The following is a 27,948-nucleotide window of genomic DNA, read 5'->3' as shown; positions in this document are numbered from 1 at the left end:
AAGGGCAGCAGCTTGGATTTTGTGTGATAGAGAAGAAATCTCCTTTATCTATGATTCATTTTAAATCTCAATCTAACAGAGGAGCAGCAACTATTCTGGCACATTGTTCTATTTGTTGTGGTGGTGTTGCTTTTTTTTTTCCCCCAGAGTGTTTAATGAGATTGTACTTGTATGTGTCCGGAGATGGCAGAAAAGCACTATTAACTACTCCTACAGCATGTGTTTTTTTATGGGAAAGCATAGAACATGAAAATACATCCTCTTGTAAAAATTATTCTCCTGGGCGTTGGACACAGATTTTGCCTGATGAATCAGTCATGTTGCCTTCTGCTGAAGAAAAAGAAATTGGAGTGCATGCTGCTTTCATACAAAATGAGGTAAAATAAATAAGCCCTAAAACGATCACTCAATCTCTTTTTTTAAATTAGAACCACAGAAGCTACAGTGAATTTGAGTGCAACATCTGCCTCTTCACCTCTTTGGTGTTGTATGTAGGCTTATTAGTTCAGTTCATATTGGATATAATGAAAACATATTGGATATAATGAAAACATAAGAACAGCTATACTGCATCAGACAAAAGTTTATCTGGCCTAGCAATATTCTTGAAAACCTTTATTTTTTTGAATGACATTGTTATTTAATCTGAATTGTAATGGTAAGTTATCTAAATATGTAAACAATTACAGACAAAATTGTGTGTTACCAGGTTTTTGGTTTTGTTCTGGTTTTTGGTTGTATTGTTTTTTTTTGTTGTTTGGATTTATTTTTTTTTTTTTTCTCCACAGGTTCTGGGTGATTGCTGCTTGTGCTCATTTGTGTTCTACTCTGGAGAACATCTGGTACTCACATTTTCAATTATTCGATGGCATGAAAATAGCTTTAAATATGTTAGGTAAGTTCACAGATATTTGAAGTTAATTAGCTTGAGCAAGATTTTTGTTATGAAGTACTTTCGAGTTGGGATTTTGTTTCCTGTTCCCCTTTTTGTCATGTGTGCCTAGACAAGAGTGTGTGTCTCTTTTTCTTTATCTGGGCCATGGCCATATACTGAAATAGTTGAACTGATATAACTTCTTAAAAATGCAGTTGAACAGTAATCCTGAGTCCATTCTGTGTATAGTCCATTCTTCTTTCTAAGTGAGATACGATTATATATGAAGTGAAATAGATACGTTATTTGGAAGTATAACTTGAGTAACTTGTTAGAAATTTGCCCTCCGCTTGACGTGGTACAACTGCTTTTGTTAATGATACACTTGATACTGATGTCCTTCTTGTCCTCTTAAGCTGCATCACTCTGCACTCAGTTTGTCAGTAGGATGCTAATGCCTTTCTATTAATACAAAAAATGAAATATAGCATAACATTCCTACTGCAGAAGTGCATATATATACACTATAATACTTGCAGCCTGAAATTAGCTGTGTTACTCATGACTTCTTTATGGCAACTATGGCTCGTTTTTGTTTACTATTGTTTAATATGCTTTTTCATGGTACTGCTTCATTTTTTTGTGTTGATTGGCATGCTTCCAAATGGAATCTGTCTTGTGTTTTCTACCATGTTAAGAATCTTTCTAGGTTCTTGGGGTGGTTTGGGTTGGAAGGGACCTCTAACGATCATCTAGTTTCCCCCCCCCCCCCCCATGAGCAAGAACAACTTCCCCTAGATCAGTTTAGTGGAAGCCAAATACAGCCTCGCTTTCTACTCCTTAACAATGAGGTGTCCACAGCTTCTTTGTTCATTGCAGCATACTGTTGATTTTCATTTTTGAATTCAGAAATCTTCTGTTGGAGGACATTATACTGTCCAAGGAAGCTATTGGCTAGAATGCAAGCACCTTAATTACATGGCATACATCTATATTTATTTGCATGTTCTATACATATAGCTCAAATTCCCATCCCATAAAAATAATTCTCAGTGCTCAGACATAATTTTTAAACAACTTGTGTAAATATAGTTTTCATTTGTAAGGCTTTTGAAGAAAAATATGCTTTTTTTTTTTTTTTTTTTTTTTTAGTTGTTCATGCTTTATGTGTTTTGGTCTTGCATGTTTGTTTGGGGTTTTTTTTCTACATATCATCTCATTAAGCATAACTGAGTAACATTTTTTTCTTGTCTTTGTTTTGGTACTCAGTTCTTTGCCATACCAGGTCCACTGGGTACAACAGACTTGTTCGCTTCTTAATTTGGTTCCTCAGTGTGTGTCTATAAAGTCAAGAGGAGCTTTGCTGTGTGCATTTGCAAGAGATGGACTTCTACTTGCAGTAGCTGTTAATCAAACCGATCCAAAGGTATATGAGTGATAGACAGAAGTCACTAGTTCAGTTTAAATGGAACGGTAACATAGATTTAATAACACATTTGTAGGAATGATTTTTCAGCATTCCTATTCATACATGTGATTATATTCAAATTGATGATCCATAGCTAAAATATTCTGCTACAATCTGCAATATTTTAAACGCTGTTGTTCAGTTAAGAAACCCATATAAGACCCTCTGACATTTCCAATCTCCAGGAAATACAGTAATGGATTAGCTTCAGATATTGCATGTTACCTGCAAAGGTTTGAGATGATTCTTAGGCTGAGGCATGATTAACATGTCTTGGAAGTTGTATTCCCACTTCATATTGTTATTCCTTCCAACATCTTGGAGGCCAAATCTTAATGTTGTTTTTAGTGCTAATCATGACAGGGGCGGAATACAGGCCAGCTTATTTAGTGTACTAGGATGGGATGATGCAGTCCTTCAAAGCTCCAGGTTTTATTTATCGGCAAAACTGGAAAAGAGTGATCTTGCATTTTTTTTGAGGGTTTTAGAAAAAGCTGTGTTAAAAAAGCGATTTATGTAGAGAGTATACATTAAATGTAGAAATAGGTATAGAAATTAGTCAGTACTCTAATTAGTGAAAAATATCAAAGTGTCATGTCATTTTCATATATAATAATGTTTCCAGTACATCAAATGTACTGCTAGTAGAAATTGGTTTTTACAACAGTGACAGTTTGATACAAATGTATATTTTTTTTACATTTACTCTTTCTTTCTAGGCAACTCAGATTTTGTTTTTAAACACGTTGAATTTTGTAACTGTTTCGGGTAGCCTTAAAGGTTGTAGTAGCAAGAATAGCACGGTTCCATCCAAGTTCATCAGGTCAGTAACTGATGTTTTTGCTGCTGTTGTGGATTTTTTTCTTTTAATTATTTTTGTTTTTAACTTAACATTTTGATACGGAAATTTGACAGAGAAAAGTATTTTTTTTCTTGCCCAATTTAGATCTTACTGGGTTGGTGATATGAGTTGGACTCCTGATAGCCTTTTCTTGGCTTGCATGTTAAAACGTGGATCTTTGATTTTATTGACATGCATGGGTGAATTGCTGACCTTGATTACTTCTGGCTGCTCTTTAGAGTTTGGACCAGCAGAGTTTATTCCATTTCATCCTCTAATAACATACAGGTAAAAGGATTTGAAAATGTTTATACATTTTTGTCATATGATCATATCTTACTCATTTTTTACAATTTCACATAAACCTCCTATCTCAGATTCACTCTTCTGCTTTTTATGTGCCTTCTCAATATCTGTTCTCATTCATAGTTCTTTCTATTTCTTGTAATGGGTTTGTTTTGATGAAAATTGGCATAATGACACTAAGTATACATGAAGTGATTTGATTTTTAGAAGTATTTGGATTTAATAGTAACTAAAAATGGCATGATTTTATGATATAAGAAGAAATTGAACTTACAAAATTACTGAAAGTGCAGATTTATTTTAATCCAGTGGCATTTCTCTACTCAGTATTAGATTTTACTTACAGAAGTTTCTATCATAGTCATATGTCTTATAAATAACATATTTGTATGACAAAAGCTAGTTAGCTTTTTTCTTGTTTTTTTGTGGGGGTACTCCCGATCTAATTTTAGAAATTATGCTACTGGATGTATGGGGAAATAGAAGGATCTCTAACACTGTCTAGCATCAACTCAAAGTTACAAAAAGTAAAATAGTTTGAATAATTAGAGGAAACAAAATAAAAATCAAACTTAAATTTTTTCTTGTCCTATTAGTTCTGAATAACTAAAGCTGGATAGTGCATAAATGTTAACATCTGATGAAAACATTCAAAGCAGCCTAATACCTTCTTACACTGGTTGAAAAATCAGATACTAAAATACCTCAATTACAATTATTTATTGAATGTATGTAGCTACTTTTTTCACCTTATCTACTAACTTTTGGAATATAAAGAAATAATAAAAAAACCCAAACTCAGCAACATTATGTCAGAGTATTATGGGGCTACATGCACAACACAGATTTCTGGATTTCAGTAAGGAGTGATTTCTTTGTAAGGATAGACTTTGTAAGCCCTCTTTTGTGAGAGAAGACTTGAGTGTTGATACAGAATTATTCTGTGGAATGTCAAGTGATTCTGAAATACTGAGATTCAGAACTTGATAGGATTTTTTTCTTTTTCATACGTGACTTTTAGCATCTGATTAAAATTCCATCTTCAAGCACTTTAGTCATAGACACTAAAAGCTAGGTAAGAGAGTGTGATACAGAAATTTGAAGTCAAATTGTGAAAAATATGTATAATACTTGTTAATGAAGAAGAGGATAGTAAGAGCCACTTCTTGTTTAAATTAAAAAAATTGCAACTCGGCAAAATACCGGTATCTTGCAAGCAGAAATAGTGTTATTTGCAGTGCTCATCCTAAAAAACGTAGAAGCTTCTTTAGAATTCTGAATGGACCTATAAGGACAGTAATGTCAGTGGTATTAAACTTTCATATGTTATTTTTTTCTCTAATCTGTTGATGATTATTGCATGTGATAGTTGCTTAAATGTTGATGTATCTTTATTTTAGACAGCAGCACTCTTTTTGTCAAGATTCTAGCCAGTCTGTTGGTTCTTCAGCTTCTGAAAGTGACCTTATCAGACAGAGATTTTCGGTTGCGTCACATTCAAGATTACCCTACCTCATTGTCTCCGATGGATACATGATAACAGTGGTTAGATTTCCTAATAACCTTTCACCATCAGGATTCATAAGAACTCTTTTGCTTGATTCAACCCAACGGGTTGAAAGTATCCGCTCGAATTTGCTGAACTCCAAGGTAGGTTTGTGAATTATTTTGAAGGTTTTATGCAAAAAAACCAACAGTGTACAAAAATGTGGAATTTTTTAAATGGAGGACCTCAATTTAGTTTACTTTAGAATCATAGAATCATAGAATAGTGAGGGTTGGAAAGGACCTTAAGATCATCTAGTTCCAACCCCCCTGCCATGGGTAGGGACACCTCACACTAAACCATGCCACCCAAGGCTCTGTCCAACCTGGCCTTGAACACCGCCAGGGATGGAGCATTCCCAGCCTCCCTGAGAAACCCATTCCAGTGCCTCACCACCCTAACAGGAAAGAATTTCTTCCTTATATCCAATCTAAACTTCCCCTGTTTAAGTTTTAACCCATTGCCCTTTGTCCTGTCACTACAGTCACTAATGAATAGTCTATCCCCAGCATCCCTATACCCTTCAGATACTGGAAGGCTGCTATGAGGTCTCCACGCAGCCTTCTCTTTGCCCAGCTGAACAGCCCCAATTTTCTCAGCCTGTCTTCATACGGGAGGTGCTCCAGTCACCTGATCATCCTCCTGACCCTCCTCTGGACTTGTTCCAACAGTTCCATGTCCTTTTCATGTTGAGGACACCAGAACTGCACACAGTACTCCAGGTGAGGTCTTACGAGAGCAGAGTAGAGCGTCAGGATCACCTCCTTTGACCTGCTGGTCACGCTCCTTTTGAGGCAGCCCAGGATACGGTTGGCTTTCTGGGCTGGTAGCGCACACTGCTGGCTCATGTTCATTTTCTCATTGACCAGCACCCCCAGGTCCTTCCCTGCAGGGCTGCTCTGAATCTTTTCTCTGCCCATCCTGTAGCTGTGCCTGGGATTGCTCCAACCCAGCTGCAGGACCTTGGACTTGGCATGGTTAAACTTCATAAGGTTGGCATCTGCCCACCTTACAAGAGTGTTGAGGTCCCTCTGCATGGCATTCCTTCCCTCCAGCATATCAACTGAACTACACAGCTTGGTGTCATCAGCAAACTTGCTGTGGGTGCACTCAATCCCACTGTCCATGTCAGCAACAAAGATGTTGAACAAGACTGGTCCCAACACTGATCCCTGAGGGACACCACTCGTTACTGGACATTGAGCCATTGACTACAACTCTTTGCGTGAGGCCGTCCAGCTAGTTCTTTATCCACCGAGTGGTCCACCTATCAAATTGATGTCTCTCCAGTTTAGAGGCAAGGATGTCATGTGGGACAGTTTTGAACATTTTACACAATTCCAGCCAGATGATGTAAACTGCTCTATCCCTGTCCATCAGTTCCGTAGCCCCATCATAGAAGGCCACCAAATTGGTCAGGCAGGATTTCCCCTTAGTGAAGCCATGCTGGCTGTAACCAACCACCTTATTGTTTTTCATGTGCCTTAGCATGCCTTCCAGGAGAATCTGCTCCAAGATTTTGCCAGGCACAGAGGTGAGACTGACTGGTCTGTAATTCCCTGGGTCATCCATTTTCCCCTTCTTGAAAACTGGGGTTATATTTCCATTTTTCTAGTCATCGGACACTTCACCTGAGTGCCATGATTTTCAAATATGATGGACAGTAGCTTAACAAGTTCATTTGCAAGCTGCTTCAGGGCCCTTGATGGGTTTCATCAGATCCGCTGGACTGCTGTACGTTCAGGTTTTTAAGATGGTCTCAAACCAGATCCTCTCCTACAGTGGGCCCAGGTTCATCATTCTCACAGTTCCTGCATCTGCCTTCCAGGATTTGGGTGGTGCAGTCAGAGCATTTGCCAGTGAAGACCAAGTCAAAAAAGTTGTTCAGATTGTCAGCCTTCTTCAAATCCAGGGTAGCCACTTCTCCCGATAGCTGCTGGAGCGGGCCTATGTTGTCCCTAGTCTGTCTTTTATTTGCTGCGTACCTATAGAATCCCTTCCTGTTATCTTCCACATCCCTAGCCAAGTTTAATTCTAACTGGGCCTTAGCTTTCCTAACCTTGTCCCTAGCTTCCTGGACAATATCCCTGTATTCTTCCCAGGCCACCTGTCCTTGCTTCCACCTTTTATAAGCCTCTTTTTTTCCTTCAGAGTTTCCTCAGCAGATCCTTATCCATCCAAGGAGGTCTCCTGGCCCTCCTGCTGCACTTCCTTCTAGTTGGGATGCGACACTCCTGAGCTTGCAGTACATGATCCTTGAATATCAACCAAGAGTCTTGGGCCCCTCTGCCCTCTAGGGCTATATCCCATGGAACCTTACTAAGCAGGTTCCTGAAGAAGCCAAAGTCTGCTCTCGAAGTCCAGGGCAGTGAGATTGCTGCACACTCTTCTCACTGTCCTGGGGATCTCGAATTCGACCATCTCATGATTGCTACAACCAAGGCTGCCCTGGAGTGTCACATTTCCAACCACCCCTTCCCTGTTGGTGAGCAGAAAGTCAAGCATGGCACCTCTCCTTGTCGGCTCCTCTATTTCTTGCAGAAGGAAGCTGTCTTCCACACAATCGAGGAACCTCCTGGGTTGCTTGTGCTGGGCTGTACTGTCCCTCCAACAGATGTCGGGGTGGTTGAATTCATCCATGAGAACAAGGGCCTGCAAGTGTGAGGCTGCTCCTATCTGTCTGTAGAGTGCTTCATCCAGAGAGTCTTCTTGATCAGGCGGTCTGTAACAGATCCCCATAGTAATGTCCCCCATAGCTGTTCTCCCTTTAACCCTGATGTACAAACTCTCTAGACTTCTCACCTGTCCCCAGACAGAGTTCCATACTCTCCAGCCTATCCCTAACATAAATAGCAAATCTCCCTCCCCGCCTGCCCGTCCTGTCTTTTCTAAAGCGCCTGTAGCCTTCCATTCCAACACTGCAGTCACAGGAGCCATCCCACCATGTTTCTGTGATGCCTGTTATATCATACCCTCGTAGCTGTGCACACATCTCTAATTCCTCTTATTTGTTCCCTTTGCTACGAGCATTTGTACAGAGGCACCTGAGCTGAGCTCCAGATGAAGCCCGCTCATTGGCTGGAGCGGCTGTAATATCTCTACATTGCTCCAAGCATTTATTACTGGTGCTGGCAACTGACTGGGTGTGTTGGGATGGAATGATACCCCCCTCCCCCAACACATCTAGTTTAAAGCTTCCTTGAGCAGTCTGGCAAGCCTTCTACGAAAACTGCTCTTCCCCTTATCGAGCAGCTCCACCAGCCCCTACTAGACGTGGCCTACAAACTCGGTTCCCGTATTCAAGACACCCAAACCCCTGACTATGACACTACCATTCTAACCATTTGTTAACCTGGCCAATCTTCCTAGCGTTTTTTAGGGTTCTCCCCTGTATCCTGGAGAATTGACAAAAAGACTATCTGAGCTCCAGGGCCCCTAACCACCTCTCCCAGGGCTCTGTAGTCCTGCTTTGTGTTTTCCAGAGTCCTTCTTTATGTTCTGAATAATACTTTGATACTTGTATGTACTTTGATATTTTTATGATTTTTTTTTTAATTATAAAGTTGTTTTGAGATTAGTGTTGATCTGGAAAACAATGAATACAATGAAATTTTATTCCTTTGTTTGTATGATGTTTAAGTTAAATGTAGTAAAGCGGTCAGTGTTACCTGTCACTAAATGTTCTTTGTGTAACTGTAAAAGAAAGTGGTTTTTCTCTATCTATAAAGTTTGTTCAGATCACTGAAAGGTATTATGCTACTCTGACTAACTTACCCTTTCAGAATGATTCAGAAAGGATTCTATAAAACTTATCTTAGGCTGCTGCTGTTTTAGTGTGATCAGTAACAGTCCCAGTGGTGCTCTGTGCATATGTCTACTACGTCCTCAGCTGAGGTTTTCAATTAAAGCTTGCTTAAAGCATTTGGTTTTTATTTTTCTGTCTCTTCAAGTTGACCTATGTTTGAGAGACAGGAAGCCTTTGGAAAAAGAGGTCCCACAACTGTTGGCAACCACATAAGATCTAATAGATACTAAATTCAGATTTTTTTCATTTGCTGATGGAATACAACTTCTCTTCCTATTCAATTTGTATTTCTGATCTTTGGAGAAGGGAGTTATGATGGTATTCATGTATAAGCTAGAAGAGCAGGCAAAGGTTTGACAACTTAAAAAGACATGTTACTAGTAAGAAGGCAATAAAGTCTTACATACTGATAAAATTGTAAGATCATTTCGGTGATCAAGAAAGCATGAAGGAGAGTAGAGTTGTCTGGTGTTGAGAAAATTCTGCCTTCCTGAAGCATGGTCAAAACATTGTTTCTGTGCAACATACGCCTGCTGATCTGTTCTCTCTTTCTGCCTGGGACTTTTAAACTGAAGCTTTTTACAGAAGAAACCAATTTCTTTGTATTGTGTAGGAAGTATCTGGTTTGATCTTGCTAGAGACATGTAATATGTTTTGTGATGTTGTTTCTTTTAGTCTAAAGGGAGACTGCTGTGTTTACGGTCATTGTTGTCGTTAAAAGCTAGTCTTTTGAAACATGCTCAAAACCGGAGTTCCATCTTTTCCACCATTCCAAAATTCCTTGAAGAGGACACAGCAGAAGTTAGAGAGAAAACCATGGATTTACTGGTACTTAATAGCATTTTTCCACTTAAAGCTATGCAGATGATATGATTTGATTTTAAATTATTCAAAATGTAAAAGGTTGTTTGTTTTTTTTTTCCAAATATATTTTCTCTTACTAGCTGTATTTGAGCTAATTCAGTATTGGTTAAAATTCTCATCTTTTTAAAGAGATATGGTTATTTTTCTCAACTGAAACTTGATTTTTTCCTTTTCAAACATCATTTCTTGTAGCAGTGAGTTAACTTTTTGAAAAATGTGTACTGATCTACTTGTACATGAGTTTATTGTTTCATAGTTTAACTTCACTTTATGATAAAATGTAACATTACAGCACTAAGTATACTCAGGCTCTAAAGTATAATGATAACTACAATATTACTATCCTTAGTAAATAAGATATTAATCCTCAATGTTTAGAGGATTCTTCCATTAGTTCCAAAATTTCATAGAACCATAGGATGATTTGGGTTGGAAAGGACCTTAAGATTATCTAGTTCCCACCCCCTGCCATGGGCAGGGGCACCTCATACTAGATCATGTCACTCAAGGCTCTGTCCGACCTGGCCTTAAACACCACCAGGGATGAAGCATTCTTGACTTCCTTGGACAACCTGCTCCAGTGCCTCACCACCCTCACAGTAAAGAACTTCTTCCTTATATCCAACCTAAATCTCCCCTGTTTAAGTTTAAACCCATTCCCCCTTGTCCTGTCACTATAGTCCCTGATGAAGAGTGTCTCTCCAGCATCCTTGTAGGCCCCCTTCAGATACTGGAAGGCTGCTATGAGGTCTCTACACAGCCTTCTCTTTGCCTGGCTGAACAGCCCCAGCTTTCCCCTTTCTGGCTTTTGTGATCAAAGTCATTGTGCAGCCTTTCCCAGTGCTTTTCTTGCTTTCAGGTTTTGACTTGTTTGTTGACATTTCTGAGGTTTCGTTGAATGGATTTCAGATCTTATCAGTATCTAGCAAAAACTCTTCCTTGTGGTCTGTGCTTTATAAAAGGCAGGGTTTCACTTCCTGGTATAAAAACTACTGCTGTGTTTGTGATTTTGTTGTTGCTGTTAGGTAATTTAATTTCTTTCTGCACCAGCTATTCCAAATAGCCACATTTAGTTCTAGATCTAGATGAAACTGCTGTGAATGAAACTTACTAGCAATTAAGCATATTAATTGAGAATAAAAATTATATTTGTGGGATTTGTGGTGATGCTCACTGACTATGCTCTCTCTCAATAGACTTAATTAAACTGTTGTTTGTTTTTTTGTTTTTGTTTTTTTTTTTCTGATCTAGGGTTATGAAGAAGAATCGGATGATGAAAAGCAGTTTTGCAATAGCCTGTCCAGCTTCTATAGCCAAAGAATCCATTCATTTGTTAGTAAAGCTGATCAAGGCCACTTAGAATTTGCATCAGTGTTTGATACTATCCATGCAAAAGACAATACTGAAGAGAAAGATAAGTTATCAATGGAACTATATTCCATTCAGAAAAACCTTCTTGCTGCATGGCAGATAGGGATTTCAAAAAATGTGGAAGAGAAAGATAAGATGCTGAACTACATAGTGAATTGCATTACCCATTTTTTCAACATTCTTCAGTTTGTCAAATGCTCTCTGCTAAACCAGGATGCATCTTTAAACAAGTCTGCAGAGAATACTCACTGGATACATTGTGTCCTAAAATATTTTCAGCAGTTTTTAACGATCTTATGCTGGCATTCAAGAGCCAGTCCAACTGGGCATGTGGCAAAGCTGACACTACAAACTTTAAAACTGATGCTTATACAGCAACAAGATCAGTTGTTCTCAAAAAACCTTCTGGCATGTTTCTGGCTTTTGAAAATGGTTTCTTGCACTTTAAGTAATGTGTGCATACTACAGTATGAGAATTTTTTTTCATCTCCTCATGGTAATAGTCTAACAGACCTTGACTCCCTCACTGTGCCTGTTTTCCTAGTTCTTGATGAGAGTACTACTCAGCAATTCAGCTCACTGAAATCTCTGCTTAGAGAGCCTCCTCGAGCAGTAAACCATGATGCAAAAACAGAAAAAAGGTATGAATGATCTTTATGTGGGGAAAAAAAACGCACAGGACAAGCAGGTGGTCCGGCCCAGGCAGCATGGCTTTATAAAAGGCACATCCTGCTTGACTAACCTCATCACTTTCTATGACAAGGTGGGCCACTTAGTGTCCCTCTGGACTCAGGACTGGGGCCAGTTCTGCATATTACTTTTATCAATGATCTGGACAAGGAGATTGAGTGCACCCCCTCAGTAAGTCTGTGGGCAACACACCACGTTCCGTGAGAGTGTTGACATGCTGCAGAGTAGGAAGGCTCTAGAGGCTGAGCTGGACTGATTGCATCAATGGGCCAAGGCTCAACAAAGATCAGTGCCAGGTCCTGCAATTGGGCCACAACAATGCCATGCAGTGCTACAGCCTTGGGGAAGAGTGAGTGGAAAGCTGCTCAGCAGAAAAGGACTTGGGGGTGCTGATTGACAGAGCTCAATTGTGCCCAGGCAGACAAGAAGGCCACTGTTATCTTGGTCTATATCAGCAAGTCTGGCAGCAGGGCCAGGGTAGTGATCATCCCCTGCACTGGGCACTGGTGAGACTGCACCTTGAATCTTGTGTTCAGTTCTGGGCCCCTCACTACAAGAGAGACATTGAGATGCTGTTGCTGGTCCAGAGGAGGGCAACAAAGCTGATGAAGGGTCTGGAGCACAAGTATGATGAGGAACGGCTGAGGGAATTGGGCTTGTTTTATGTGGAGAAAAAGAGGCTCGGGGGACCTTATTGCTCTTTCCAGCTACCTGAAAGGAGATTGAGTGATGTGGGAGTTGGTGTTTTCTCCAAGTGACAAGTGATAGGACAAGATGTAAGGGCCACAACCTCCACCACGGAAGGTTTTGATTCGGTATTATGAAACATTTCTCCATGGGAAGGGTTGTCAAGCACTGAAACATGCTTCCCAGGGAAGTGGTAGAGTCACCATCCCTGGAGGTATTTAAAGACATGTAGATGTGCTACTTAGGGACATGGTTTAGTGATGCACTTGGCAGTGTTTTGTTAATGGTTGGACTCAATGATATTGAAGGTTCTTTCCAGCCTAAATGATTCTATGATTCTTTATGTTAGAACAACATTTTTATTTTTCAATAATATAGTAATTACAACGTCCTTTTGTTTCTTTTCTGTGTCATATTCTATAGAAAAAGTGTGGTAATCTACTGAAGCATGCAGATTAGGTTTTAGATCTATGGTTGAATATAGTTGTTGATTTAACTAATTACTGCCAATCAGTTCAGAGATAATTGGTGGATAACAGCTCACACCTGGTGTGGTAGTGCAGCATCAATCCCGGTATTAAGTTTCAAAAGCTTTTACTGCCTCTTGCTAATCCTGCTCTTTCCCATGTAGAAGTTTGGTAGACCTGAGCGGCTGCTCATATGCAATATATCTGCAATGTCAGTTTAGTCAGCAAAGTTTGCACTTGATTATGGATGTGGAGTCCTGGAGCAAAAAGAAAAACCCCACTGTGTGGAAACTTTATTAAATCAGCAGAGATATTTGTTCTTTGCAGATACATAAAATTGAAAGAAGCTTAAACTGAAGTGTGCTATCCAACTATTTAGAAAATACATTAGTATCACTGGTGTGTTTTTCTGCTGCAGAACTCAGATTCATCCAAGTGTGTTAACATAGGAGCAAGCTGTTCCTTCCCAGAGATTGAGAATCTAAGAAGATTGAGAACCTTGAGAACCTAAATTTGTGAGAAGAAACTCATGAAACTTTGTGAGAAGAAACTCACAAATTTAATCTTACTGCAGTAACGTTTATTTCTTTGATAAGCTTAAAATACTGTGCTCACTGCGAATTTGATAGGCAAATTTCAGTGTCCTCTGAGAAGATAATCCACACTTTAGATTAATTGTGCTTCAGGTTCTGAGCACTGTGAATTTGATTATGTGTGCATAAATAATGAAAGCAGTAATGCTAGAGATAGAGAAGAGGCTGCAGATGTGTTGCAGTTTTGTGTGAGCTTTTTCAAGTCCCTGGCAATGTATATTTCCTTGTATTGGTAAGCTTATTATGTATCTGAGCTGGTACATCTAATAGCATTGTGCTGGGCATCAGGGACTTGTGAGCCCTAAAAACATGCTCTGCAGGTTTTTGTTTCCCTGTGTTTGCTTTTCTGTGTTACGCTTTCACTGTATTTTTAATCAGTCTTGTTTGTAAAGACACTGATATGTGTTTTGAGGTTTATCTAGGTTATTTCATTTCCCCACATTTTAGATAGCAATGGGGTATTTTTGGGTGTGTTTCAGTGCTTGACATAGGTTGCTTTTTTTATGCAAGTTCAGGAGAATCAATGTTTGTTGGTCAAAATACAAAAACTGAGGCAGAAAGTGTATTTTTCCCCCTCATTGAAATCAAGAAAGTTGTTGCTAGCATAAAATAAAATCTAGTGTTGAGATACGTAATGCAGAACATAAGAAAAAAAATGTGTAAGTAACTGTTAATTTTTGATGATTTTCTTAACTACAGGTTGATTTTTCTATGGCGATTATTGTATAAGAAAGTGGTTTGGTATCAGGTGCAGCTGAAGAGAAATGTAAACAAGAATGTGGAAGAAGAATCTGTTGCCTCATCGCTTTTATGTCATATAGAAGCCACCCTCCAGTCTTCAGGAGTGACCTTAGAACAACATCTGAAGATTAATTCTGTAGCTGGTTAGTACTTTGGAAAGAACTACAGCTATTAGGTAGTTGCATGGGTAACTGAGTAATAGGAAAATTAGGTCAAACTTAAGGACAATCAATAACCACCAGATTTAAGAAATATTACAACTGGAACTTTTCTTAAAATTCTGATTGAAACTCTCTGTACTTCATGTTCTAGTACATCTGTGGATTGCATTATAATCTTGAGCTGAATAAGAAGACTGTAGTGACTTTAGTTTGCTTTGAATTCACTGTTGGAACAAGTCCAGAGAAGGGCCACAAGGATGATCAGGGGACTGGAGCACTTCCTGTATGAAGATAGGCTGAGAAAGTTGGGGCTGTTCAGCCTGGAGAAGAGAAGGCTGCGTGGAGACCTCATAGCAGCCTTCCAGTATCTGAAGGGGGCCTATAGGGATGCTGGAGAGGGACTCTTCATTAGGGGACTGTAGTGATAGGACAAGGGGTAATGGGTTAAAACTTGAGCAGGGGAAGTTTAGATTGGGTATAAGGAGGAAATTCTTTCCCGTTAGGATGGTGAGGCACTGGAATGGGTTGCCCAGGGAAGTTGTGAATGTTCCATCCCTGGCAGTGTTCAAGACCAGGTTGGACGAAGCTTTGGGTTGAGATGGTTTAGTGTGAGGTGTCTCTACCCATGGCAGGGGGTTTGGAACTTGATGATCTTAAGGTCCTTTCCAACCCTGACTATTCTATGATTCTATGAATCATGTCCTAGAGAATCTGAATGCAGGATATGAATTCTGATCTCTTGCACTGTGTTACTTCCTCTGAAGTAGATGGGCAATACAGTGTGTCTCTTACTGAATTTCTGTGCAGAAGTCCTGTTCACGTCGTGTGATCACGACTGGCATGAGCATGTCATGGATGTAAATTTAGTCAGTCTCAACTAAGCATCAAATTTAGCATAACAATGTACTAGACTTAATCCAGTGTCTTTATTTTGCAAATGGTGCATGGTTGTAGCCTAATTTCCTACACTTAACTGTCCTATGCTCTGTCTTGCTTTCCCCTTCGACACTAATAAGCCTCGCTTCCTATTTATGTCTCCCACAGAAATTGTTTCCTCTCCATATTCTTGATATCTCTCTCTCTATTAAAAGTTACTTTTATCTTCTCTTTCTGCATCACTCCATACATTAGCTGATTTATGTCTCTTTCATTCATCCTAACAATACATGGAGCTTTCTACCCATTCGTTATGTTCTTTGTTTACATTCAGTTTGCCAAATAGGTACAGTATGGTTTATGGATGAGCTAGAGTAACACATACGCTGATGGGCCAGCCAATACCTGCACTGGCTAGCTACTGATAAGCAGGATAGAGTGAGAAATTTGTCCTTGGCTTTTCTTCTGCAGTAGTGCTATCTGGTTTGGTTTGGTTGTCGGGTTCGGTATTTTTTTTTTTTTCCCTTCTTCTCCTTTGCCTTGGAACTCTACTCTTTTACAGTTACCTTTCTGTCAAAGTATTTAGGAATTGACCAATTTATTAAAAATCAGAATAAGCAGAGGCGGAGAGATACACATTTCATTTCTCTAAATGTTAACAGTCCTCAGACCTGTTGTTTGAAAGTGCTTTTACACTGAAAAAGAATACATGTATTCAACTTGCTAAATAATTTTATAACTACTTTTTATAATGAAAACATATCTTCCTCATCATAGGAAAAATGAAAGCATAAGATGAAATGCTTTTCCATATAAACCATTATAAACTATTGCAGGTGTTGAATGCTGAAGTTTGTAAGTATAGTTAATGTTTATAACCTTGTTTAATCTAAACAAACAAACAAACTTAATTACTGAAAGCCTTGTAGGAGTGATTATAACTTTTTTTTTTTTTTTTTCCCCACAGTGATTTAGCAATTATATAAAAGGCAGGGGAGGGGTATTGAAAGTCAGCTTCATTCAGATGTTCAACACAGATTTAGCTCTGAGAACAGAAATTTGCTGGAGACTCACATATTTCATTGTGCTTTTCATAAATCTGTAATACAGAGGTAAATACATGTGTGTTTGCACATGTAAAACTAACTGTGAAGCACTTCTAATTTGTTATATGTGTGACTTTGTAGGTGAGGAAAAGTTCCTTTTAGGCTCATACAAAGAATCTCTGGACATTTGGAAAAGATCTCTTTGTGAAATCAAGGGTAAAGGTAAGGGATACATTCTTTTTTGGGCCTGGAGGTGTTATGTTGTAGAATCACTTTATATAGTTATTTATGGGTCTTTGCCCTTCAAAAAAAGGGGGCAAGACATAAATGATGCATGTATGAAATTAAGCTGGGATTTAAATAGAGACAAGGCAAAACATAGGTCTGATTGTTCCCTGGTAAAATTCCGTGCATTTCTATTCTATTATCAGTTTTCTTATGATTATGAAGTATGTGGTACAGAAAACCTCTAGATATACCTCTGAGCAAGAAGGAAACAATGAAAAGCAGATAACAAAAATTAATTCCCTTAGGAGCTGTAAAAACATAGGTCTTTAGTGTTCAGGGAGAAACAAAATAATTTGTAACAGGAGTTGATTTAGGAGGGCATTTGAAACAGATATTCCAGAGTGTATTCCCATACATCATGAGAAATGCTTTTTGCTGGTTAGTATAATGAGGAGTACCTCATGCAGAATTCAGGATACTGGAAGCATGGTGGATGTCTAAGCAATTTCATTGTGGTTTAGGCATTCCTTCTTTGAAGACTAGCCTCTCAAGCTCTCCTGGAATAATTATACACTGTATTGTTTGAAAACTGCCAAATATCCAGAAGTAAAACTTGTGGATGAGCATTAACTCGCTAGTAACTTAGAGGTTGTAGAAGGATCCTATCTCTGAAAATAGCTGGTGCTCATTGCTACTTCTCAGAGTATATATTTACATAGATTTGTTTCTGAAGAGGGAGGAACTTGTATTTTCAAACCTGCTGTGTCTGTCTTTGTGTTTGTTAATTTTTTTTTTTTCCTGTTTTAATGCAGGGGGAAAACGAATATGTTTTCTTCAGAGTAGATATTATCTTGCAATACTATTTTGCCACCTGTATCAGTATAACTTGTGTGAGGCTCAGGGACTCTGTGATCATCTGGTAGGAGAGATTCTAAGGCGATCACAGCTGACAGTGGGTCAGATGGAAAAATTTTCTGGTATGTTTATATTGCATAAAAGTGTGATAAGGTATGTTGATACTGTTTGAATAATCTAGTATCTAGTTTCTGTGCCATCACAGCCATGTTTGGCAGCACGCTTTTCTCTTTATACTGGACTGAAGTCTGTTTTCAGTGACTTTAAAGATCTTTTTCTGATCCTCAGATGTTCTTTCAGCTGCCCTTGTAGTGTTTAGACAACTTTTAACTGTATAACTAATAGTGAAATCATGGCCCATTAAATGATCTTAGATTTAAATCTGCTCAAGGAAAGACTTTGGATTAGAAAAATAAGGATTAAATTATCTGATTTCATTTTATATTGATCTAACATTTTTCTTATGATAAAACATGATAGATTGGTCACCAGTCCTGAATTGACGGTTGGTGTGTTTGGTTTCGTTTTTTTTTGCAGATGCTTGTATATAATTTTTTTCTCTGCTGAGTCAGAGCATGATCTCTTTATTTCCAAATTTAAAGATTTTTGACTCAGCACTGATCTAAATTTAGGTACTAGAAGTACAGCTCTCATCATTAACAACATAGTATAAAAGTCTTATAATATTAATATAATGTGTAATGAGCTCTGTAAGTCCTGAAAGCTTGTCAAGAAGCATTCAAAATTAAAATAATTTCCATAATGTTTTAGTTTGATGTCTGTTTTTTTTTTTTAGATACCAAGTATTTTCAGCATGAACTATGGATGATAACAGACATTCATACAGAAACTGCTATGGCTGTGATTCGGTCCATGGCACGATTCATGGCCGCTTATTTCACAAATCAGCTGCTCTATATCTTTCCCCCGCACAATGTAGACATCCTGCATCCACTTCACATCAAGCAAGGTATTTTCTCTAAAAGCAGTTTGACTTGCTGTGCTTAACTCTTTTTTTTTTTTTTTTTTTTTTTTTTTCCCCCTGTATATCAATGCTGTCTGTTATGTTTTAACATTGTGATTTATTTCACCACCATTCATTATAAATTTTGGGTGAGGAGTGTGTGTGCCTCTGTATGGTATTAATGTTTTGCAGCTCTTCATTATTGAAAATATTTTTGGTGTCAATTCAGTTACACACATCAAACTATTATGTCATCCATACAATGCAATCATAAAATCATTTAGGTTGGGAAAAAACTTTTTAAGAACATGAAGTCTGAGTGTTAACTTAGCACTGACAAGTCCACCACTAAACCTTGTTCAGATGATTAATGACAGTAAACAGAACTGGCCCCAGTACTGAGCTCTGGGGAACATCAGTTGTGACCAGCCACCAGTTTCATTTACCACCACTCTCTGGGCTCAGCTGTCCAGCTGTTTTTTTTACCCGCTGAACCATACACCCATCCAAGCCATGAGCAGCCAATTTCTTCAGGAGAATGCTGTGAGAAACGCTGTCAGAGGCTTTACTGAGGTCTTGGTACACAACATCCAGAGCCTTTCTCTCATCCAGTAAGTGGTTCACCTTGTCATAGAAGGTGATGCAGTTAGTCAAGCAGGATGTGCCTTTTATAAAAGCCATGCTGCCTGGGCCAGATCACCTGCTTGTCTTGTATATGCCATGTGGTAGCACTCCGGACATGCTCCGTAACCTTTCCTGGCACCAAGGTGAGAGTAACAACCCTACAATTCTCTGGATCCTCCTTCCATCCCTTCTTTGTAGATGAGTGTCACATTTGTTAACCACCCATCAACTGGGACCTCCGCAGTTAGCCAGGACTGCAGATACATGTTGGAAAGTGGCTCAGTGAACATTCCACCAACTCTGTCAGTATCCATTGTGAATCCAATCCACCTCCAGAGACTTTTGTGTGCTGAAGTGGTGGAGCAGCTCACTAGCCTTTTTCTTTTGGATCATGGGGCCTTAATTCTGGTCCCCATCCCTGTCTCCTAGCTCAGGTGTCTGGCTATGTTGAGAACAATTGGTCTTACTATTAAAGACTGAGGCAAAGAAGGCTTCAAGTACATCAGTGTTTGTCACTGTTCTCCACTGCATCAAAGAAAGGATGGAAATTGTCCTTTGTGCTCCTTATTTATATAGACATTTTTTATTGTCTTTTACAGCAGTAACCAGAGTAAGTTCTAGTTGGGCTTTGGCCCTTCTGATTTTCCCCATGCATGACCTCATTACATCGCTGTAGTCCTCCAGACTTGGCTGCCCCTTCTTCCAAAGGTCATCAACTTTTTTTTTTTTCCTGAGTTCCAGCCAAAGCTCTCTGTCCAGACAGGCTGGTTTTCTCCCCTGTTGGCTCATCTTTCAGCATATGTGATGGCCTGCCCCTGCATCTTTAAGAATATCCAATCTTCCTGGAGACTTTTGTCCCTCAGAACTGCCTCTCAATATATAGACTTACGTTTTTTTTTCCTGGAGTTCATGGGTTTGTTGTTTTTTTGTTTTTTGTTTTTTTTTTTTCTTTTTCCAACACTTTGAGGTTAGTGATCTGGATTTGATATTCAGGTAAAAGGATGATTTAGGTTTTTTGCCTAAATTAAGTAACGTTAGAATTTGTGGTTCATGCACTACTTTTGCCTGAAGTTGTGGCTCTGACTGACTCTGATCCTCCCAAAAGTGAGAGAAAAGCAGTGCTTTACGGATAGTTGAATTGGATTCATGATGTGGTGTGACCCAAACTGAAGAGCCAGAGGAAACTGGTTTTTGGAAGCCAAAATGCTTCAGACACCGTATCATCAGATCCGGTGTCCGAGTGGGAATGTCAACTTAGTTTCTTGTTGAACCCAAGTACTACATGTTGCTTTTAAGTCCTGTTTTTCAGCATTTTTTTGAGAATTAGTATTCATCACAGTGGGTAGTTTATCTGTTTTCTGCAAGAGATTCTGTTTAAAGACTTCCCTTGTTAGGAAAATTTTAGTTTCAGAGTTAATTTTCAAAGTGATTTAATGTCCACAGGAATTAAGAGTTAGTTGGAAGTATTGTAAGTACTCTACTGGTATAATGCCAGCTATTTCTCTACCATATTAACTTATTTTGATTGATTAGATTTTCTGCAGTATTCACGCATTTGAATACATGAACTATTTCTAACATATCTGTACTACAGCATGCACTAGTATATATGTCTTCATGGTCTTTTGGATGTTTTAATCAGCCAGTTTTCCAGATAAAACCTAGAAAATGTGACCTTGATTTTAATACTTGCATTTGTCAAAGATACATGTACATTGTGAGACAGTCTTGGAAAAATTGTGTTGCATAAGTTCAATTAGTGTGAATATTTCCCTAAATAATTGTCATTGCATTGACAGTAAACAGAAACTGTAAGAGCAGCAAGTAACTTCTTAATGTTGGTCAGCACCTCTCCAGGAAACCCAGAAAGTGAAGCCTTAGAAAACAAATCTAAACCTCAAGAAACAAGGAGATACTTAAAAATGCACTGTAACTTTTTGTCTTCTGCAGTAAGCAGCACTTGGAAAACTCACCATTGGCATTTATCTCAAGTGTAATCTCTGAAATATCCTGAGCATGTGGTAGCATACTTGCAAATGTCCCATCAGTGTGATTAGATCTTTAAAGTAAGAATAACCCACAGGTTTTGCACCTGTTTGCATATCCCACATTATTAAGCAGCCTCCTTTGACCTCACTGTTGTACCATAGCAGAGCTGCATCTCCCTGCTGCAGATAAACCCTTTAGTGTGTGCCTCTGATAAAGAGCAGTTGTGCGCTGCAGCGACTCCAAAAACAGTGTGAACATATGAATTCTAGATAGTTCATCTGATAGCATGTATTTAATCTTTAAAATGTGGGTTTTTTTTTGTCACAGACATATCTCCTCGTATTATTCCACTGCAACACTGTTTGGTTACCAGAGCTGTCAGGGAACAGAAACTTTCATCTGTGTGGACAGCTGAATACGCTCTGGATTTGTTCTTTATTGGTGGACTTATTCCAGAGGCTGTGTGGTTAACACACAGACTTGGGGACTGGAAACTCTCTGTTTCAATTGGAGTGGCCTACCAGCTGTATTGTCAGAACTCTGATGAATTCTCAAGGTAAATTTGTGCTTGGAATTTAGTACACTGTATCTTTTTATTAATGTTATTTGCTGAAGTTCATTGTAACAAGGCATATCCTTTGCATCAAAAGTTCATATTCCCAGACTCAAGTAGGATCTAACATGTTAAGATTAGTTATTTTATCTTAGATACTGATTTAACAGACCTTCATTAGATTATCTATGGGTTTATCTTTGTTATTAAGAGGTTTTTATACTTTCAGACTGAAAAACAGAGAGTGTCACCTGCCATTAAGCTTATCACCAATGCAGACTTTTCAGGAAAAGTTACAATCTTTGTTAGGACAGCCAGTTACTTCTGAAACATCAGGATGTCTTAAATATGAGCGGTTTACAGGTATGTAAAATTATAAATAGGTATGTTTATTTTTCATGTTATTTCACTGCATATACTGTGTCATACACTGTCTTAAAAAGAAACAATTACCTTGTCTTTTCCAATGCATGCGTTACTGTTACAACGTATTAAAATACTTCAGTTTTATAGGCATTATGGTTTTGGCTTTCATAATTAGAAAAATGGACTCTATTATCAATCTTGTCTTCTTTGTGCCTATCAGCCAAAACCTTATTTGACTGGTCTTAGTATTATCCAAAAGTTAACTGAAGTTTCATTAAAACAAAAAAAAATGCCCTGAAGCAAATGTAAACATATAAACAGTATGGAAAGTATTGTCCTACTTAAAATTTGTTACATGACAGTGTTTAAGTTTTGCCTTTCTTTTCTGTTAATGGTGAAAGGGAGTTGTGTCTTGTAGCCTGACAGCTCCATTCATGCTGGTCCAACAGGCAGCAAAACTCAGAATGTATTCCCAGTAGGCACGCACACAGACATATATGCTATACCTGCATACAGGTAACTACACAGATCAGCACCTGCAGACATGTTCAACGCTTGTACAAACAGCACCAAAAATCCCATCCCATTTCCCTCTCTTGCTAGTCAGAATGAAGGTCTGCATATAGATACCTAAAAGTACAATGTGGATCCCTCCAGTAGCTAGGCTTAGAGCTAGTAGCTGAGTCTCCCAAGTTGCTGGTGTCTGCACATATGCCCTAGCCCCACTGCATTTTCTGGTACAGACTTTTTCAGAAATACCTTCCTCTTCTCACGCACACACTGTCTACTCACCCCCACAGTAGATGGCCTTGAATATACCGTCCACCCAGGAGCTCAGTCCTCAGTCTTTCCATGTGCCTCACTCTTGCAGACACACACACCTATGGGCACACTGTCTTTCTGGCACGTGGTCACAACCTACTTGGTCCCTCCAGTATGCAAATTCCCTTTTCTTGCCCTTGGGGACATGCAGTCACACAAGCTGAGCTCCACATCATCTCTGGCAGTTGGCCAGGTCTTCGCTGGTCCCTCTAGTCACTGCCAGCTCCTATGCTCTGTCTTGCATGAGTGAGATGCACACACCCCTAGGTCCTAGGGCATTTCACTTGGTCTGAGTTGATACTTGATAGCACTCGTGCAGTCACTTAACATAGCCCCACTTTCTTTGGTTGCTGGTACTATGGATATGTGGGTACTCTGACCTGTAGTCCCACTCCACTTGCAGGCACTTGATTTTACCTGACTCCAGTCTGCAGATCCCAGATACACAGGGTTTCTGATCTATGGTCTCACTCCAGTTGCTGGCGCTTAAATTCCTCTACATGGACACACAGAATAGAAAACCCTTCACTCAAGAAAACAGACATATGCTAACAGGAGCTAGTGGAAGAAAGTGAGGCTGCCACAGCTCCATATCATATCTTTGATTTCTATCTTAAAGATCCCATAATGAGCCTTTTACAATTCCAGAAAACTCTTACCCTGTATTCTCTGCATATCGTATCCTTCTTGACAGTGACACCTCAAGCCAAAAAGTCCTGAAGAGAGACATTCCCATTGTCTCTTCCTGATGGGTTTCATACCTGGACACAGGGGATGATGTCTTCCCTGGAAAGATCCTGGACAGGGTGTCCATTTGTCTGAGTACTTAATTTGCTGTTGTACATCTCTGGGCTTGTGGAGATGATCCTTTCATAAGCTGATTTTTCTGCTGTGAGTGGATGGGTCTAGGTGGTGTTCAGGTTCCTGCTATTGTCTTCTGCTCCTTTGTATGTGTGTATATAATCTTTTTATCATACAACCTAACTTAATACCTTACAGGTGTTAATTCCCTCAGCTAGCTAGATCAACCTGTCCTTGTTTACATTTTACAGAAATCGTACTGGCATGATCTCTATTCCTTACTCTCTTTTTTTCTGTGCGTGTTTGGAAAAAACACATTTCAAGTTCCTTTCAGGAGGTGGATGTTAATCTTTACAGTGTTTCGGATATGGCTTAACCTCTTCTTTTGTACCAATTTCCAAGTTTTTTATTTCAAACAGAAACACATACGTCCATGTTATATATAACACTCTTTAAGCATGATAGGTAGTGAAAAGATTTGGTAGCCCATATTTTATAACAAATGGAGTAGAAATGAAAGTAGAACAGCATAGAATTATGTGAATTTCACAGTCCAATTAATGAATAATTTCAGCATTCTCCTACTTCTAGGAGATGAGAAAAAATCTAATAATATGTAAAAGAGATCAAACAAATACATTGGCCTTTCCTTGATAATCATGCTTACTGATAAAAAGAGTTGGTTTTATTAATAATTATAAATAGTATACCTAGTTTATGCCTGCTTGGCGAGAAAGATTTGCCAGAATTTTATGCCAAGCAGGTACATGGCTGAAAAGTTAAATTTGCTACCTAGAAAGGCAGTATCTTTCCCCTTAACAGGGCAGAAGCAAAAATTAATAATACTGTTTTGAAACATAAGAGATCTTATCCTAAAATAAATAGAGCTGTTGTACACGTTGTAAGAGGTAAATGCAAATTCTGAAAATGTAGCTTTGTAATTTCAGAATGAAGGCCACGTATTAAGACAATTGACTTAGTGTTTTCTGTGGTTAATATTTTATAGATCCCCTTGAAGAGGAAGATGCAGATGTTCTTTATAGTTCCATACAGGAACTACTTAAAGCAGCTGCTATGGCAGATACTGATATTCTCTCGGAGACATTTCAGGTTTTGATGGATTCTGCCAAGGAACTTAGCAGAAAATTGTATGGTTTAGTTCCAGATGGGCTTTATCTTCCAGCACCACCATTGTACTGTCCTCAGCCAGCTTCTCTCAGTGAAGTAAGCATGCATGATGGAAGTTTCTTGGGTCTTCCTGGGTTCTAAATGTTTTTATGAAATAATAGTGATCTTTATTCTAGTTCTTTCCAGTTCATTTTTCATCTGTTTCTTCCATGGCTATTCATTTACTTAACCAGAACTGTAGTGACTGTTTTTTCCACAAAGGATCTAAATGGAAATACTCTTGGAGCAGACACAGTCTTTGGGTTAGATTCTTATTGTGTATGTCCTTTCTGATTTTGAGTCTTGTTTTTGTCTTGGAATTTGCATTTTTCAGGAGGACTGCAATGACATTCTTCTAAAAATTGAGAGAGAAAGTCGTCAGAAAGTGTCAGGAATTCTTCAGCGAATAATCTTGCTTTTCCGGGCTGCTCATTGTTCCTGCCCTGCAGCACAGTGGTATATCACAAAACTGAAGCGGGCAAGAAAAGTTATGCAAAAAGTAAGCATTTAACTTGTTTTTTTTTGTAATTTGATTACCAGTCATAAATGTTGCTGACAAGCTTCCAGTTGCATTAGAGAAGCATTCAATCCCATCTGGACTTTGATGTTATGTTGTTACATGTAGTCTTCCAGTTTTACAGTTCCTGTTAAGTTCTTTCAGGAAACCAGAGTTCACTTAGTGTGGAATATGTAACAGAGAAGGTGATACTCACTTCAGCAGGTCACGTGGTCAATCCTTGTGCACAGAGCATGGGATTGTAAGGTCTTGTTCTACTCATGCGTTTTGTTTGCACGGAACCAAACTTGGATATATAGATTAAAATTCAAATTTTGTATGAACTCTGGCTTTTCTTAGGTCATCATTACACAGCTACTTAAAAAAATGTTGGTTTGCTACAGAAGGGGGTGTGTGCGACTGTCTGCCTTTCCTCAGCTCCCCTGCACCAGTGTTCATGTAGTGATACAGATCAGGAACTGGCCTGACTGACAAATATTTCCTTCTGTTTGTTCATTGGATGATTACATGCTTAATGCTGGCACAGAGAGGTGATCAGAAGTACCAGCTGAAACAAGAGGGAAAACTAGTCTGCCTTGGTTGACAGCAGCTTGGGCTGTGTTGGATGAAACTTGTTTTCCTAATCTTGATCTCAGTGCCTCTTACATTTTGTTGCTCTTGTATTTCATGGTAATCATGAATATCATGAGTACTGTGCAAACAGAAGTACTTGTTGTGCCATAGCTCATACTAAACATATTCCTTAAGATGAATTTTCAGAATACTGATTGGAAGAAAATTGAAAGCAAGCTAAAGGGAATTTTACTGATCTTGGCAGTATTCTGCTAATAACTGAGAGGCTGCATGTTTAATAGTGATACACAAAAACTGATTTTTATATCAATTTTGATTATTTATTTATTTTTTATGGTATGTGTAGATTCGAACGAAAGGATCTCTTCATTCACTGAGTCCATTCCCAGAGACTTTGCTTCGTTACTGCAATTTCCACCCTGTTTTCTATAGAGCTACAACTTCTGGTGACCATCAGTTTGATGATATTACCTGCAAAATTTTAGGTCTGTATACAAAAAACCAGGATAATTTAGAACTGAAAAAAAAACCACAAGAAAGAGAATTTACAGATGCAAAAAACTCATGAGTTTTTTGAGAGTACACTCCCCTGAGGGTACTGTGATGTGTACAGAAACATGTTCTATTTTCAGGTTTTACATTAGTTATCAAAACTTCTAATTTGAAAGTTGCTGTTAAAGATTGTTGTGTGTGTTATGGATCTGACAAATGTGAAGGAACATGAACACTAAGTGGAACTAAAGAACTCTAGCTGGAGAGCATTATTAAAAGCTCAAGAGCGAGTAATTTTTTTCTTGAACTACTATTACACTAATGTAAGTTACTTCTAGCTAAAAATCTCAAGCTGTTTTATTTAATTCATTTAAATAGAATCTCACCACATTGCATGTTTGTGTTGTAGGTTGGTTCAGAGAGCTGTGTGCATTGTGCTGGATGTTTCATGTTCGTGAAAGATTATCTGACAACTGTAGGCGGTACCAAACTGCAAGGGAAAATATTAACAATCACAAGGTAATTACATTGCTAGTATATTAAAGATACAGTTTAATTGCATAGAGCTATAAGAAGAATTTTAAAGGTCTGCTGTATATTTCTGTGAGAGCTTTTATTTGCCTAGTAGGACAAAATTACACAGTGCTGCAATGTGCAATATTTGATGCTACAGAACAGTGTTGTCCATGTGAACTACTATTTTCTAATAGTACTTCTTTTGTGCTTTTGCTTGGTATTTAATGCAAATAATTAACCAACAAGAAAAGGAGGAAGAGGACAATTAAAAGCAAGGGGCTTCCTCCTAAATCTGTTGTCCCCACCCAGAACCGCTTTGCAGTTCTGCACGGGGCTAATGAGGAAACACACTCACAACATGATCAATCAGCTGATGCACCAGTAAAGAAGATCACTACTGATGCTGCCAGAAAAAAGTGGGGGGTCGTAGTGTTGGGGGCTCTACTTTGAAGGACACAGAGGCACCCATCTGTCGGCCTGACCCAGTCTCAAGGGAGGTGAGTTGCCTACCAGGGGCACAGATCAGGGATGTTGAAGAGAGGCTGCCTGGTCTAGTAGGTCCTACTATTACCACTTCTAGTGATCCATGTGGGTGCTAGTGATACAGATAGCAGTAGCCCAGAGAACATAAGGACTACAGAGCACTGGGGGAGGTGGTTAGGGGTGCTGGAGCTCAGATAGCCTTTTCATCAATACTCCAGGATAAAGGGGAGGACCTTAAAAAGGCAAGGCGGATTTGGCAGGTTAATAAATAGTTAGAACAGTGGTGCCATAGTCAGGGGATTGGGTATTTAGAACATGGAACTCAGTTCAGGAGGCCAGGTCTTCTGAGGGCTGGTGGAGCTGATCAGCAAGGGGAAGAGCGGCTTTGATAGGAGGCTTGCCAGACTGGTCAAGGAAGCTTTAAACTAGATGTGTTGGGGGAAGGGGGCATCATTCCATCCAAACACAACCAGTGAGTTGCTAGCACCAGTAATAAATGCTCAGAGCAGTGTGGAGATATTCTAGCTGCTCCAGCCAGTGAGCTGGCTTCATTTGGAGCTTGGCTCAGATGGCTCTATACAAACACCTGTAGCATGGGGAACAATAGAGATGTGTGCACGTCTATGGGGGTATGATATAATAGGCATCACAGAAACATGGTG

General features: G+C 39.0%; 1 protein-coding gene across 1 annotated transcript in view; it reads left to right on the top strand.

Annotated features, from left to right (window-relative positions):
* CPLANE1 (ciliogenesis and planar polarity effector complex subunit 1) overlaps nucleotides 1-27,948 on the top strand; it is a 63,573-nt gene that overhangs the window by 2,300 nt on the left and 33,325 nt on the right. Inside the window, exons 4-21 of the mRNA XM_057433241.1 lie at nucleotides 148-377; nucleotides 789-895; nucleotides 2,144-2,300; nucleotides 3,062-3,165; nucleotides 3,289-3,471; nucleotides 4,890-5,139; nucleotides 9,516-9,668; nucleotides 10,956-11,716; nucleotides 14,212-14,396; nucleotides 16,478-16,558; nucleotides 17,377-17,541; nucleotides 18,216-18,389; nucleotides 21,324-21,552; nucleotides 21,779-21,912; nucleotides 24,545-24,762; nucleotides 25,040-25,204; nucleotides 26,142-26,280; nucleotides 26,697-26,806. Coding sequence (XP_057289224.1) covers nucleotides 148-377; nucleotides 789-895; nucleotides 2,144-2,300; nucleotides 3,062-3,165; nucleotides 3,289-3,471; nucleotides 4,890-5,139; nucleotides 9,516-9,668; nucleotides 10,956-11,716; nucleotides 14,212-14,396; nucleotides 16,478-16,558; nucleotides 17,377-17,541; nucleotides 18,216-18,389; nucleotides 21,324-21,552; nucleotides 21,779-21,912; nucleotides 24,545-24,762; nucleotides 25,040-25,204; nucleotides 26,142-26,280; nucleotides 26,697-26,806 — 3,545 coding nt within the window. The remainder of the gene's footprint in view (nucleotides 1-147; nucleotides 378-788; nucleotides 896-2,143; nucleotides 2,301-3,061; nucleotides 3,166-3,288; nucleotides 3,472-4,889; nucleotides 5,140-9,515; nucleotides 9,669-10,955; nucleotides 11,717-14,211; nucleotides 14,397-16,477; nucleotides 16,559-17,376; nucleotides 17,542-18,215; nucleotides 18,390-21,323; nucleotides 21,553-21,778; nucleotides 21,913-24,544; nucleotides 24,763-25,039; nucleotides 25,205-26,141; nucleotides 26,281-26,696; nucleotides 26,807-27,948) is intronic.

Source organism: Pezoporus wallicus, unplaced genomic scaffold (assembly GCF_028554395.1).
Source record: "Pezoporus wallicus isolate ANWC-B61680 ecotype Strahan unplaced genomic scaffold, APGP_CSIRO_Pwel_v1 contig_5601, whole genome shotgun sequence".
Lineage (NCBI taxonomy): Eukaryota > Metazoa > Chordata > Aves > Psittaciformes > Psittacidae > Pezoporus > Pezoporus wallicus.
This window is presented reverse-complemented; position numbering and strand designations above follow the sequence as displayed.